This window comes from Geotrypetes seraphini, chromosome 1 (assembly GCF_902459505.1).
Source record: "Geotrypetes seraphini chromosome 1, aGeoSer1.1, whole genome shotgun sequence".
Classification (NCBI taxonomy): Eukaryota; Metazoa; Chordata; class Amphibia; order Gymnophiona; family Dermophiidae; genus Geotrypetes; species Geotrypetes seraphini.
The window spans coordinates 197,311,297-197,326,244 of NC_047084.1; the positions used below are offsets into that span (position 1 = coordinate 197,311,297).

General features: G+C 41.4%; 1 protein-coding gene across 7 annotated transcripts in view; it reads right to left on the minus strand.

Moving 5' to 3' along the window:
* The window catches only part of SORBS2 (sorbin and SH3 domain containing 2), a 515,532-nt gene that overhangs the window by 8,214 nt on the left and 492,370 nt on the right, over positions 1-14,948 (minus strand). For all 7 annotated transcript variants that reach the window (XM_033943759.1, XM_033943750.1, XM_033943740.1 and 4 more), the window contains one exon: positions 2,991-3,097. In XM_033943759.1, coding sequence (XP_033799650.1) covers positions 2,991-3,097 — 107 coding nt within the window. The remainder of the gene's footprint in view (positions 1-2,990; positions 3,098-14,948) is intronic.

The following is a 14,948-nucleotide window of genomic DNA, read 5'->3' on the forward strand; positions in this document are numbered from 1 at the left end:
GCGGAGGCTACATCAAAGTAAGAAGAGGGTTTGGGTGAGTTGGGGGGACCTCAGGTCACGGCGGGGGGGTGCCCGATGGCGGCGGGGGGGGGGGGGGTGTCGGTTGGCGGTGGGGGGTGCCGGATCGCCGGGGAGAGGGTGCCGGTTCGCAAGGGGGGGCGCTCGCAAATCGAGGCGCGCTCGGTTTACGAGGCACCAAGTTTGCAAATGTTTTGCTCGTCTTGCAAAACACTCGCAAACCGGTGCACTCGTAAACCGAGGTACCACTGTATTTTAAAAGGCCTAGAATTCCAGATAGGCGTTTCATCAAATTTTAATAAAACTTGAAACGAACTACAACCTCTAGCAGTTACTTGTTGGGGGAGGGGTTGCTTGTCAAAGGGAATTGGAGGTGAGGTTGCTTACATGTCAAGGGTAGGGTGGGAGGGAGGAGAGGACATTGCATGCTGTGCCAGCTGGCCTGGTGCAGGCCAATATTCAGTGCTGGCACACGCATAGCTAACTGCCCAAATTTAGGACCACATAATCCCCCAGATTCCATAAAGGTCAGCCAAAGTTGAGCGTCCAAATTTGGGTGCAGAACCCAGATGCACACATAGGCTAATTATTCAATTGGGTGCTAACAATCAATTCTTGAGGTTAATTGGAGTTAATTGGCACTAATTTGGATTTATGTGAGCATCTGCCTACGCACTATTCTATAATACTCCGTGCCATAAATATTTCATGTGGGAGGGACATGGGCAGGTCAAAGGCATTCCAAATATTTAGGCACAGTGTCATAGAATACTGTGGTTATGTGCCCAACTAGCATGCCCGTATTTATTTTAGGTTTCAGATGGCATAAGTCCCTACATTCAACGTTGGGTGCAGGAATTTGCTCTAAGTGCTGTTCAGTAAAGGGTGCTCCGCAAGGAGTGTCCTTTATAGAATAGCACTTAGTACAGATTTTTAATGGAGCCTAAATTTGAGCATCATTTACTAAATCTGGTCCTTTATGTGGTTCTAAATTCCTGATTAGCTATGTGGGTGGCGGCAGTCAATATTGCCAGCAGCTGCCTAACTCACAGCTCCTCCCTAGCCCCACCTCCTGTACCACCCATGACCTGCCCACTTGGGACATGTCCAGTACATGCCGATATTCAGTGGCACTGTCCATTTATGTGCCACTGAATATTGGCAGCTGGGCAGGCACAAGCAATTTAAAGGGGCAGGAGGTTCTCTGGATAGGAAGCAGAGGGTAGTAGTAAAAGGACACTACTCTGACTGGAAAGGGGTCACGAGTGGTGTCCCGCAGGGGTCAGTGCTGGGACCGCTGCTATTCAATATATTCATTAACGATCTGGAAACGAGCACGAAGTGTGAAGTTATCAAGTTCACAGACGATACAAAACTCTCCAACAGGGTCAAAACTGTTGAGGAATGCAAAGAATTGCAGAGCGACCTGAACAAACTGTGTGAGTGGGCAAAAAGATGGCAGATGAGCTTTAATGTGGAGAAATGTAAGGTCTTGCACATGGGGAAAGGGAACCCCATATACAGCTATACGATGGGAGGAAGGGTGATGGGGAAAGGCACCCTAGAAAAAGACCTGGGGGGTTTGGTGGATACAACAATGAAGCCAGCGGCGCAATGTGCAGCGGCCTCAAAGAAAGCGAACAGAATGCTGGGCATTATCAAAAAAGGTATCACTACCAGAACGAAGGAGGTTATCCTGCCATTATATCGAGCAATGGTGCGACCACATCTGGAATACTGTGTCCAATACTGGTCACCGTACCTTAAGAAGGACATGGCGATACTTGAGAGGGTTCAGAGGAGAGCAACTAGGATGATAAAAGGAATGGAGAACCTTTCATATGCCGAAAGGTTAGACAAACTGGGGCTCTTTACCCTGGAAAAGCGGAGACTGAGAGGAGACATGATATAGACATATAAAATCATGCGAGGCATAGAGAGGGTGGAGAGGGACAGATTCTTCAGACTAGCAGGGACAACAAAAACAAGAGGTCACTCGGTAAAACTGAGAGGGGACGGATTCAAAACGAATGCAAGGAAGTTTTTCTTCACTCAGAGGGTGGTGGACACCTGGAACACGCTTCCAAAGGAGGTAATAGGAAAGAGTACAATACTAGGTTTCAAAAAGGGACCGGATGACTTCCTGGAAGCGGAGGGGATTGCAGGGTATAGATAGAAGGTTACTCTACAGGACAAAAGCGAAAAGCGTATGTGAGTTTTAGGGTAGGAGCACTATCAGGTCCTGAACCTGAGGGGCCGCCGCGTGAGCGGACTGCCGGGCACGATGGACCTCCGGTCTGACCCGACAGAGGCAAGTCTTATGTTCTTATGTTTAAACTGATTTGAATATCCCAGGGTTTATTCATTGATGATTAACTGCTAGGACAGAATACATTAAGAGCTTTCCAAAAAAGTTATGTATGCTATTTTATCATTTTCAAAATTGATATTTTGTGTTTTAAATACATTTTTTTTTAAGTTCCAGTAATTTTTATTGGTTTTATAAACAATAGAGTTACAGAAAAGTAAGATAAGCTTCCGAAAACTACGAAAGAAATCGAAAGAGAAGGACACCAGCAAGTATATCACATTGCATAACAATGGAGAGTGGGTTATAAAGAATAATCAATAATACGATACAGCAGGAATATAGGAATACATCAGCTATCAATAATGAGCATGAATATAAAAGAGATACAAAATATAAAATGATGTGTGACATGTGCGTACAATGTCAAAAATAAACATGTCTGATTATAGTCATACGAAATCAATCATATTAAACAGATAATTGGGAGTTCTGCCATAACACAAATGTCCTCCAAATCCTCAGGGCTCTTTCACACATTTCAGAGTTTCAAACTCTCATAGCCTTTCTTAACTAACTTATTCAATATCCCACAAACTTTTAAAGTGAATATTGTGAAGTGCCCCAGTAGAAAACCACAGCGTACCACTTATAATAAACATACCTACAAACCACCCATCATCACACTTCTCCATGACATCAATGACATCTCCCTCTCTCAACTCAAGCTCATCTTCATTTCGAGGAGTGTAATTATAGAGAGCCTGAAACCTTGAGAAAAAAAAGATTAAAAAAAAGATTATATACCAAACGATATCTTAATCTGGTAGATTGTAAGACTGGTACTATCAATGTCAAACACAACCTTTGAAATGTCTTGATTAGATATTTGAAGTCTTTCATTAGCAAGTGAAACATTAGGTTTCATGTTGATTATTTAAGGCCATCAAAGGGTTTATTTGAACTACTTTTCAAACAAGCCCTGAATTAACCCTTGGATTCTACAAAGGTTACTCAAATTTGGGCGTGATCCTGACTTGTGTGAGCAATTTAATTGGTTAATGAGCCATTAACAAGCAATAATTGGATGACATTCAATTTTTTTTGAAAATTTTGAAATATAATTCAAAATAATTAACACAAAAGAAAACATACTGACAAAGAGTAATCTAAGAAGAAAAGCAAAAGAATAGCTACAGTAGCACAACAAAATCTTACACTTTCCTTGTCATTGAAAAAAGAAAGGTTTAGTGTTTTATTTAACAAAATATGGAGTCCATTGGCTTTATTTGCTTTTTCACATTAAAAGATAATATGTTCCCTTCTGAGTTTTTTCATTACACATCTGGGATGGGATGGGGGGTGGGGTAGGGAATGATATTGATATATATGGATATTAATTCTTCATATTTAAAATGTTTAATATTGTCAATATTAATAATTGATGGAAAGGGGTTGGGTATAGCTATGATTCTGTAATATTATTGTTTGAGATAGTGTATTCTTTGTTATATTTTATTATTTTCAATCTAAATGTATTACACTATTGCAACTAAATAAAATAATAAAAATGTAAAAAAAAAAAAGAAAGGAGATATCTCTATTCACTGCAGAAATCTAAATCTAAGAAGCAATAATATAAAAGATAAAAGAAAGAGGCTAAGACAATAGCCCCTCTTCTAATACTAACTGTGCACTATCATTCAATTATTGATATTAATTGGCACCAATATGGAGCTGCACGTGCATCTACTTGTGTACTATTCTATAACTCTGGGTGCCCAAATCCCATAGTAGGCAACCCAAAGGGAGGCATGGGAAGGGAATGGGCAGGGTAAAGGGCATTCTGAAATTTGGGCACAGTGTTATAGAATACTGGGGGTGCACACCCAACTTGCATGCCAGAATTTACACTTGGTTTTAGCAGGTGTAACTCTTCGAACCCAATGTTAGGCACAGGAATTGGTACTTTGTATTATTCTATAAAGGGTACTCAGCCAGGGCCATCCTTTACAGAATAGCACTGAGCACCAATTTTTTCTGGTGCTGAATCTGGCCATAAATGTTTACTGAATCTGGCCTTAAATATTTGCATCAATCCATCAGCCTTAAAACCCCCACATAGATAGAAGAGAAACCCTTTTGAAAGAAGAACCTATACTGTATTTAAAAAAAAATCTTTCAGCGTTATAAAATTTATCATAGGAAAAATAGCTTATGAAAAAATTGGAAACTCGAGGGACTACACGTAGAGCCCTCAATGGGGACTACATTGTTTAACTTGCTTTTCTACTCAACTTTTCAAACCACCCACATGGGGTGGAAGGAGACGTACACAGATGGATCAGGAATTGGTTGGCAGACAGGAAGCATAGGAGTGAAGGGTCACTACTCGGACTGGAGGAAGGTCACGAGTGGTGTTCCGCAGGGGTCGGTGCTTGGACCGCTGCTATTCAATGTATTTATAAATGATCTAGAAACGAAGACGAAGAGCGAAGTAATAAAATTTGCAGATGACACCAAGCTATTTAATGGGGCTAGGACTAAAGAGGACTGCGAAGATTTACAAAGGGACCTGAACAAACTAGGGGAGTGGGCGACGAGATGGCAGATGAAGTTCAATGTAGAGAAATGTAAAGTCTTACACGTAGGAAACAGAAACCCGAGGTACAGCTACATGATGGGAGGGCTGTTATTGAGTGACAGTTCCCAAGAAAGGGACTTGGGGGTAATAATGGACATGACAATGAAGCCATCGGTACAATGCGCAGCGGCTGCTAAGAAAGCGAATAGAATGCTAGGAATAATCAAGAAAGGTATTACAAGCAGAACGAAAGAAGTTATCCTGCCGTGGTATCGGGCGATGGTGCGCCCGCATCTGGAGTACTGCATCCAATATTGGTCGCCGTACCTAAAGAAGGATATGGCGATACTTGAGAGGGTTAAGAGAGCGACACGTTTGATAAAAGGTATGGAAAACCTTTCATATGTTGAAAGATTAGAGAGACTGGGGCTTTTTTCGCTGGAGAAGCAGAGACTTAGAGGGGATATGATAGAGACTTACAAGATCACGAAGGGCATAGAAAATGTGGAGAGGGACAGATTCTTCAAATTTTCAACAACTACAAGAACGAGAGGGCATTTGGAAAAATTAAAAGAGAACAGATTCAGAACCAATACTAGGAAATTATTCTTCATCCAACGGGTGGTGGACACCTGGAACGCGCTTCTAGAGGGAGTGATAGGACAGGGTACGGTATTGAAGTTCAAGAAGGGATTGGACAATTTTCTGAAGGAAAAGGGGATAGAAGGGTATAGAAGGCTACTATACAGGTCCTGGACCTGATGCGCCACTGCGTGAGCGGACTGCTGGGTATGATGGACCTCAGGTCTGACCCAGCAGAGGCACGGCTTATGTTCTTATGCTTATGTTCTTATGTTCACCCTCTGATGGGGTGTGTGTCCCGTCACCGGCCAGCAGAGGGAAGACTCAGTATCATAAGAAGGAGTTCATTTGCATATGGATACTGCAAAGATACCTGAGAGCTCTCTACTCACCCTGAGTGGAAAAGGGGTTAGAAAACAAGACTCCCAGAACAAAGAACCTGGAATAGTAAAGCTCCTTCTGCAACAACATAGGTAACCCTCAAGGGGAGGAATGCTGGCAAAATACTAACCCTCAGTAAGCCAAATTATCTGAGCAACTGGAGGGACCAGTGTGCTCATGGAGAATATCTGAGTGACCGGAGCAGCCAGATGAATCAGTGTGCTCAGGGAAAATATCTGAGTGATCAGAGAGTCCAGGAAGGATCAGTGGTCAAGCTTGATGACCAGAAGTGACCAGTAGTGGCTGGAGTGTCCAGAGGGACTAGTGTTCTCAGAGAGAATATCTGAGTGACCAGTGTGCTCAGGGAGAATATCTGAGGGACCAGTGATAGGAAGGTCTGTGGGGACCAGTATACTGCTTGTATCCTGGCAAGTGACCAGCAGTGGGACCAGAGGTGACCAGCAGAGACACTGGTAATGGTACCAGAAGCAACCAGAACTAGAGGGAAGCAGCCAAAAGAGCCAGAGATCCTTGGCTGATGGTGACTGATGAGTGATCGATGGTGGGACCGGAGAGACCAGTGTCAACTAGCAGAGAAACTGGTAATCGTACTGGAAGCAGCTAGAAGACCCAGAAGTCCAGTGAAGGTTAAGGTGACTGGTGGTGATCAGAGGAACCGGTGGAGACCAACATGATCTATGGTGGCCAGATTAGGCCAGATTAACTGAGGTGGTGTATCCAGAGGAGCCTGGTGGTGAACTGCCTGCTCGGTCCATCACCCACCCTCATGCACTGCTGGGGCTCCTACTTTTGCACAAAACTTAGATAATACTGCAAGTTACTTGCATCCCTGATGCATTTAGGCACCTAATCTGGGCACATAAATGTTAGGGATGCTATGCTAGTATTCTATAATGGAACCTGGACACCCAGGGGCTGTTAGGCTTCCACTATGTGTCGTTGAGATGCCTAAATGGAGGTGCCTAGTTGTAGAATTTCCCCTACGTGTCTCCAAAGACAATTAATACTGATGTAGTCAAGAGGGTTATGGTGGTTTTCCAGATATTTTCCAGCTGGAAGGAATCTTGCAAGGAGAGTGATTTTTATACAGTTTTAGAAGCCCAGAAGGTTTCTTATTCTTTCCTTCTAGTTTTCATCCAGGGATGGTTGCTGAGGTTAATGGACAGAAACCTTGGGGCTTCATGGAAAAATAAAGTGTTTGGAGTTCAGGAGGATTCTGAACAATAGAATCAGAAGATAATCCTTAGTGAAAAGGAGTACGTGTTCTCCTCCTTGATCTAATAGATAGTACCTGTGAGACTAGTATGAACTTCCAGTACTGCTTGGCTCAAGCTCGTGGATAGAGGAGTTGCACTGGGGAGGCAGGGATCCCATGGCAAGAATTTGCAGCTGAAGACTGCAGCTGAAGAGGGAAAAGCATCTGGCTGAAGGCAGGGGAGGTGGGTACATGAGAATGACAGAAAGAAGAGTTTGGGTGAAGGCTGGTGGGGTACATGAGAAAGAGACTAGGCAAAGGCTGGAAGGGATACATGAGAGAAAATGAGACTGAGTGAAGGTAAGAGAGGTGGGTCATGAGAGAGAAAAAGATACTGGGTGAAGGTTGGGGGGGTACATGAGAAAGAGACTGGAAGGGGTACATGAGGGAGAAAAAAAGACTAGGTGAAGACTGAGGAAGATACATGAGAAAGAGACTGGGCAAAAGCTGGAAGGGGTACATGAGAGAGAAAATGAGACTGGGTGAAGGCTGGGGGGTACATGAGAGAGTAAAACAGACTGGGAAAGTCTGGGGAGGGGGGTACATGAGAGAGGAAAATACTGAGTGAAGGCTGGGGATTTAGATAAGTGAGCCTAAATATCCATGGTGCTTGCATATCTTTTTTATGGAAAGGTTAGTGTGTGTATAAAACAGCCTTTCAGTGGAGATGAGCACTGTATATGAATCCAAGAAAGTATAAAATGAGAACAGAGGATATCTAAAGAGTGAGGAAAAGATTCTAGGGTCCACCTTGGGGATTACTGCCCAAGAAAAGGATCTGGGTATCATCGAAGACAATACGATGAAACCTTCCGCCCAATGGGTGTGGGCGGCCAAAAAAGCAAACAAGGTTCTAGGAATTATTAAAAAAGGGATGGTTAACAAGACTAAGAATGTTATAATGCCCCTGTATCACTCCATGGTGCAACCTCATCTGTAGTACTGCGTTCAATTTTGGTCTCCTTATCTCAAGAAAGATATAGTGGTGCTAGAAAAGGTTCAAAGAAGAGCGACCAAGATGGTAAAGGGGATGGAACTCCACTCGTATAAGGAAAGACTAAAACGGTTAGGGTTCTTCAGCTTGGAAAAGAGATGGCTGAGGGGAGATATGATTGAAGTCTACAAAATCCTGAGTGGAGTAGAACGGGTACAAGTGGATCGATTTTTCACTCCACCATCAAAAATTACAAAGACTAGAGGACACTCAATGAAGTTACAGGGAAATACTTTTAAAACCAATAGGAGGAAATTTTTTTTCACTCAGAGAATAGTTAAGCTCTGGAACGCGTTGACAGAGGATGTGGTAAGAGTGGATAGCACAGCTGGTTTTAAGAAAGGTTTGGACAAGTTTCTAGAGGAAAAGTCTATAGTCTGTTATTGAGAAAGACATAGGGGAAGCTACTGCTTGTCCTGGATCGGTAAAATGGAATATTGCTACTCCTTGGGTTTTGGTCAGGTACTAGTGACCTGGATTGGCCACCATGAGAACGGGCTACTGGGCTCGATGGACCATTGGTTTGATCCAATAAAGCTATTCTTAGTTGGTATGGGTGGGCAAATTGGATAGGTTTTATAGTATTTATCTGTCATCATTTTCCCTGTCTGCACCATCTTCCTTAACTCTGAGCACGTGCTGCATACTCTTCCCATCTTTTCATTAAAAGTATGCCAGAGAAAAAAAAAAGTTTCCCCATAGATTGAAGTGAAACAGTTCTACTTTCATCATATGAGGTTTATGAATATAATAGCCAATGGTGGATAAAGACCAATTAGCCCAACAGGCTGCCCAGTTATTTTGCTCTATATTACTACATATATATCTCAGCTGCCAGTTGTAAAAACCTGACTGCTTGCAGCATATTTCTCCTTATCCAAATCACTTTTAGTGTTTTCTTATGTAGGATAGATGATCATGTATAGTTCCTATTCTTAATTCTTCAACTGTGTCCTCCAAACTTCATGTCTTACCATCAAGCTTTCTAAGAGTTTAAACAGCACAGTGCTGCATGTGTCTGGTAGAACTATATAGGATTATTATACATCTGGGAAAATCTGGACATGTCCTCTTTTTAGAGGACTGTCTGGGTGCCTATACGTTTTTTTTTTTTAATGGGGAGTTTGTCTGGGTTTAGTCGGCTCTCCCAGTACCCGAACCTACCTCCTCCCCAGCCTCTGTAAATTCAGTCTTTGAGCAGTTGGCAGCAGCAATGAGATGAGCCTACTATCACCGGCCTACCCTGGAAGCTGCCTCTCTGCAGGTCCTGTCTATGTGGGAATAGGAAGTCACTGCAGAAAGGCAGCTTCTGGGGAAGGCCAGTAGCAGCAGGATCACCTTGTTGCTGCGCTGAATGCCTGAAGATTGAATTACAGTGGCTGGGGAGGAGGTAGGTGTGGAAATTGAGAGCTGGAGAAATAGCATGGAGGGAGGGAGGGCTGGAGAAACAGCATGGAAGGAGGGACAGCTGGAGAAGCATTATGGAAAGGAGAGAGTGCTGGGAAAAAAGAGCATGGAGTGATGGACAGGAGGGGAGGGACAGAAGCAGCAGGAGAGGAGGTTAGAGGGAGAGAGAGGGAGGGCCACCTATGGGGGAGGGGGTGAATTGGAGGTTGGAAGGAGAGAGAAAGAGAGAAAGAAAGAAGCACCCATAGGAGAGAGGGGTTGAAAGGAGGGTTAGAGGGAAATAGGGAGAGAAAAAAGCACTAAAAGGGTACAGAGGATGGAAAGGAAGACCAAGGAAATGGGTGAAAAGTAGGTGGGGCTATTGGTGGAGTGTGGGAGGGATTATGTGTCCTTTTTTGTCTTCACAAATATGGTAACCTAGCACTATAATAAAAAGTAGCAATAGCAGTAGTAGTAAACGGCTACAAAACTAATGAGGAGATTTTCCCAATCATCTGGGTGCCTATGATTCTGTGACTTTGCTAAATAGCATCTGGCTACCACCAATTTTCTGGAAAGTTGCAGCCTTCTGGTGTCCACTCAATTAAAACATTGCCTATTGTTTTACTACTCATTATTTCTTCCCGCCTCCTGGGGCGGGCCTACCAGCCAGCTGGAAGCTTCCTCCATGCAATGCTGCTCCAGGAACCTTTTTGCTGCTGAGTCTCTCCTACCGATGTAACCAAGGGTATGAAGGAAGTGTGAGTGGTAGATCATGATCAATTTTCAGAGGATTGTGTTCATGAGGAGCTAATTAAATTAAAGGTAGGCAAAGTGATGGGGCTGGATGGTGTACATATGAGGGTGCTGAAGGAACTTAGGGAAGTTCTGGTGGCTCTGCTGAGTGCCCTTTTCAATGCTTCTCTAGAGTTGAGAGTAGTAGGGAATTATAGGCCAGTAAGTCTCACTTCTGTAGAAAGATTTATGGATGACTAATCAGTTACATAAACAAATACGTGCCTGTTTTAATCAGATGCTAGGGAAAACCATAATCTCCTTACCCAAGGTTCGTTAATTTGCCAGTTTATACTAAGAATAGAGACCAAGGCTATGGGAAGAATTTTATTATGAAAATAGAAAAATATAGCTCATAAGCCAGCAGCAATAACTAATTATTGTTCACAAAATATCCAAATACATACATGAAACTCAGTACATAATTATCACACCACATTTGTTAGATAAATAAGTAAAACTAATTCTTACACTCTAAATAATTCCTTATAATAATAATTCCCGGTTATCAGCAAACTATTACAGTTTATCACCAAGAGTAGCTTTACAAATCCTTATCCTATAGACAATAAGATTCTCTCTCTAACCCAGCTGAAAAGATAGATAAGTTCCTTACTCTTACCATCCAATTATGCCTTAGCCCGGGAGACAAAATTATTCTTCTCAGCACGAAAGATATGAATTCCCTTGGTACAGGAACGAGAGTTCGTCAGCTAATTTACAGTTGGTCCAGCTGTAAATTAGGTTGGCAGCAAAGGTTTCCTTTATGTGATGGAATCCAGATCTGTTTAAAGTTCGGTTCTCTCTCTCTCTCAGGCAGAGAGTCATAAGAGGTAACTTTTCAGATCTTAATTATTATAAAAGATGTGCAGAGAATCCAATGTTAAGATGTAAGCTCCCTCACATCCCAACACAGACTAAATTGTAATTATCACATTTCACTTGGATGTCGTCAGATGACTTCTCCGGACCAATCAAGAAACATAACTTAGATGAATAGTCTTTCTGTATAGAGTCTCACTCAGGCCGTGAAACCGAGGCGCCTTCATGAGCCATAACTCCCCCAAGATTCACACAGGCTGAGCATGTAGGCATAGCTGGATGTCCTTGACTAGAATACAGTTCAGGTACATACCCAGAATGCATCAGGCAGAGACAACAAAGATGTATTTTTCTTTCTCTTCTTGCTTTCTTGCAAATAATGGTTTAGGCTTGATGATGTCAGAGAGGCCTAACCTTCAGGTGCAAATAAGGAAACACCCCTACACTTCTGTGGTAAGCAAATTAATGAAAATGCTTTTAAAACAGAGAATGGTGAAGTTTCTGGAATCTGGTGGATTACAGGACCAGAGACAACATGGATTCACTAGAGGTAGGTCTTGTCAGTCAAGCCTGATAAATTTCTTTGAATGGGTGACCAGATAATTGAGTAGAGGGAGTGCATTAGATGTGGTATATTTAGATATTAGCAAAGCCTTTGACAGTGTTCCACACAGACATCTAATAAATAAACTGAATGCCCTTGGGATGGGCCCCAAAGTGATGAGCTGGGTCAAGGACTGGTTGAGTGGAAGACGACAGAGGGTAGTGGTTAATGGAGATCACTCTGAGGAAAGGGATGTTACCAGTGGTGTGCCTCAAAGTTCTGTTCTTGGGACTATTCTTTTTAATATTTTTATAAGTGATATTGCTGAAGGGTTGTCAGGTAAGATTTGCCTCTTTGCGGATGATACCAAAAACTAGAGTTGACACCTTGGATGACATGTATAACATGAAGAAAGACCTAGTGAAGCTTAAAGAATGGTCTGAAATTTGGCAACTAAAATTTAATGCTAATAAATGCAAGGTCATACATTTGGGCTGCAAAACCTGAAAGAATGGTACAGTTTAGGGGGTGAAGAACTTAAGTGCATGACAGAAGAGCGGGACTTGGGTGTGATTGGTCATGATGATCTTAAGATGGCCAAAGAGGTTGAAATGGTGACGATGAAAGCTAGAATGCTAGGGTACATAGGAAGAGGTATGGCCTGTAGGAAAAAGGAGATATTGTTGTCCCTGTATAAGACTCTGATGAGACCTCATTTAGAATATTGTGTACAATTCTGGATACTGTACCTTCATAAAGATATAAAAAGGATGGAGTCGGTCCAGAGGAAGGCTACTAAAATGGTGCATGATCTTCATCATAAGACGTATGGGGACAGACAAAGATTTCCTTTGGAGGAAAGGCGGGAGAGAGGAGATATGATAGAGATGTTTAAATACCTATGTGGCATGAGTAAAGTCTCCTTCATTTGAAAGGAAGCTCTGGAATGAGAGGGCATATGATGAAATTAAGCAGTGATAGCCTCAGGAGTAATCTAAAGAAATACTTTTTTATAGAATGGGTGCCAGATGCATGGACTAGTCTCCTGGAAGAAGTTGTGGAGACACAGACTGTGTCTGAATTCAAGAAAGCATGGAATAGGCATGTGGGATCTCTTAGAGAGAGGAAGAGATAATGGTTACTGCGGATGGGCAAACTAGATAGGCCATTTGGCCTTTATCTGTCATCATGTTTCTATGTTTCTAAATTGTAATATTTTTAAACAAGTCTTTCAAGTTCCTCTGATAATTCTCTATTATCACACATCATTAGGACTCAACATGGTCCATGTTTTAACCCATATGAGTTTGCCTCAGGGGTCAGAAAATTGTGTTGTATAAAAATCTCCAAAGAATGAAAAAAGTAAGCATTGTGTTCTGTAAGCAATAAATAGGTACTGGGGAAAGCTGCACAATCAGGCTATGCAGGTGCTGTGGGGGAGGGGAAATAGGAAGCAAGTTTCAAGTTTTTTTAAAATTTGATTGATCGCCCAATCATATATTCAGGGTGATGCACAGTTCTAAAAACAGTTTATAATAATATACAGGGGAACAAATGGTTCATATAGCAAATACATGACTTTCAAGACAGACGGGACCAGTAGGGTAAGTGGGATAGAAATACAATAATTGAAGGCAAGGAAAATAACAAAAAGGAGGGGTTTTTGGTTTTGTTTTCTTGTTTTTACAATGTCTAGCAGTCAAATGCATCTTTAAAAAGAAAGCATTTTAACTAACTCTTAAATCTGTCAATGTTTTTTTCTTCCCTTAAGTAGATAGGCAAGGAATTCCACAATTGAGGAGCCACAACAGAAAAAATGTATTGTCTTCGAGCATTAATAGTTTTAAGTGATGGAACGGTTAGCAAATGTTGGTCATTAGACCGAAGCGTTTTAGTGCGGGCGTAGGGAATTAGAATCCTGTCGATGAAGGCTGGGACTTAAAGAGTTGAGCCTTAAGTGATGACTGACATATTTTGTAAATTATTTTATGCGATACTGGGAGCCAGTGAGATTTTTAAGAAGCAGTGAAACATGGTCAAACTTTTTGCATTCATGATAATTTTAATAGAAGCATTTTGAATTAGCTGTAAATGCCTGATCTCTTTTTGAGTAATACCCTTGAATAAGCTGTTATAGTAATCGATTTTGTAAAAGATCAGTGAGTAGATTAATATATTTAAGGATTTTGCTTCTAACCATTTATAAATTGAACGAATTTGCCGTAACCTAAAGAATATTGATTTTAACTATACTACTGATATGATCGTGGTAGGACAGTCTCTTTTCGAATACGACTCTTAGAATTTTGATAGTAGTAACTGCCTGAAGAGTAGCACCTGTACGAATAATGGGGTGGTCAAATTTTAGGCCTTCTTTCCATGGAAAAAAACATTACATTTGATTTGGAGATGTTAAGAGCAAGTCTATTAGTAGCAAGCCATTGATGTATTTGTTCAAGTTTCTTGGTAATTGATAAGAGTATCTGAAGGGTTCTCGGTATCTATTGGATATAAAAGTTGAATATCGTCTGCATATGCAAACGCATTAAATCCAATAGATTGGCAGAGTCATTAGAGGCACAAAGAAAATATTAAACAGGAGTGGCGAAAGAATAGACCCTTGAGGAATCCTATAGTTTGAAGAAATTTTATTTGAAATTGTGTTATTAAATGAGACAATGGCAGATCGGTTTTCAAAGTAGGAGCAAAATCATGCAAGAACATGGTCAATGATACCAATAGTTCTAGGCGACCAAGCAAGAGGTCATGATCCAGAGTGTTGAATGCAGAGGAAAGATCAAGGGAAATTAGAAGCACAGACTTGTGATGATCTAGATGGTACTGTATAATGGTAGACATGCCTATTAGTGAATGTTCTGTGGAGTGATATTGTCTAAAACCTGTCTGGTTTGGATGAAAGATATTTGTTTTTTCTATAAATTCTGAGTGAATACAACCTTTTCTGTTAGCTGTGCTAAAAATGGGATATTGGCAATGGGTCTATAATTTGTTATTTCGCTAGCGCTAATTTTGTAATTTTTAATGATTGGCCAGATAATTGTTTCTTTCCAAGGATTAGGCAGAATAATAATAATAATAATAATAATAACTTTATTTTGTATACCGCCATACCCAGAGAGTTCTAGGCGGTTCACAGCAATTAATTAAGATTACAAACGATGAAAACATTGGAATTAACATTTTAGGAATGTACAGGTCATTGAAGTTGACAGGAATATACAATAGTGTACAATAGGA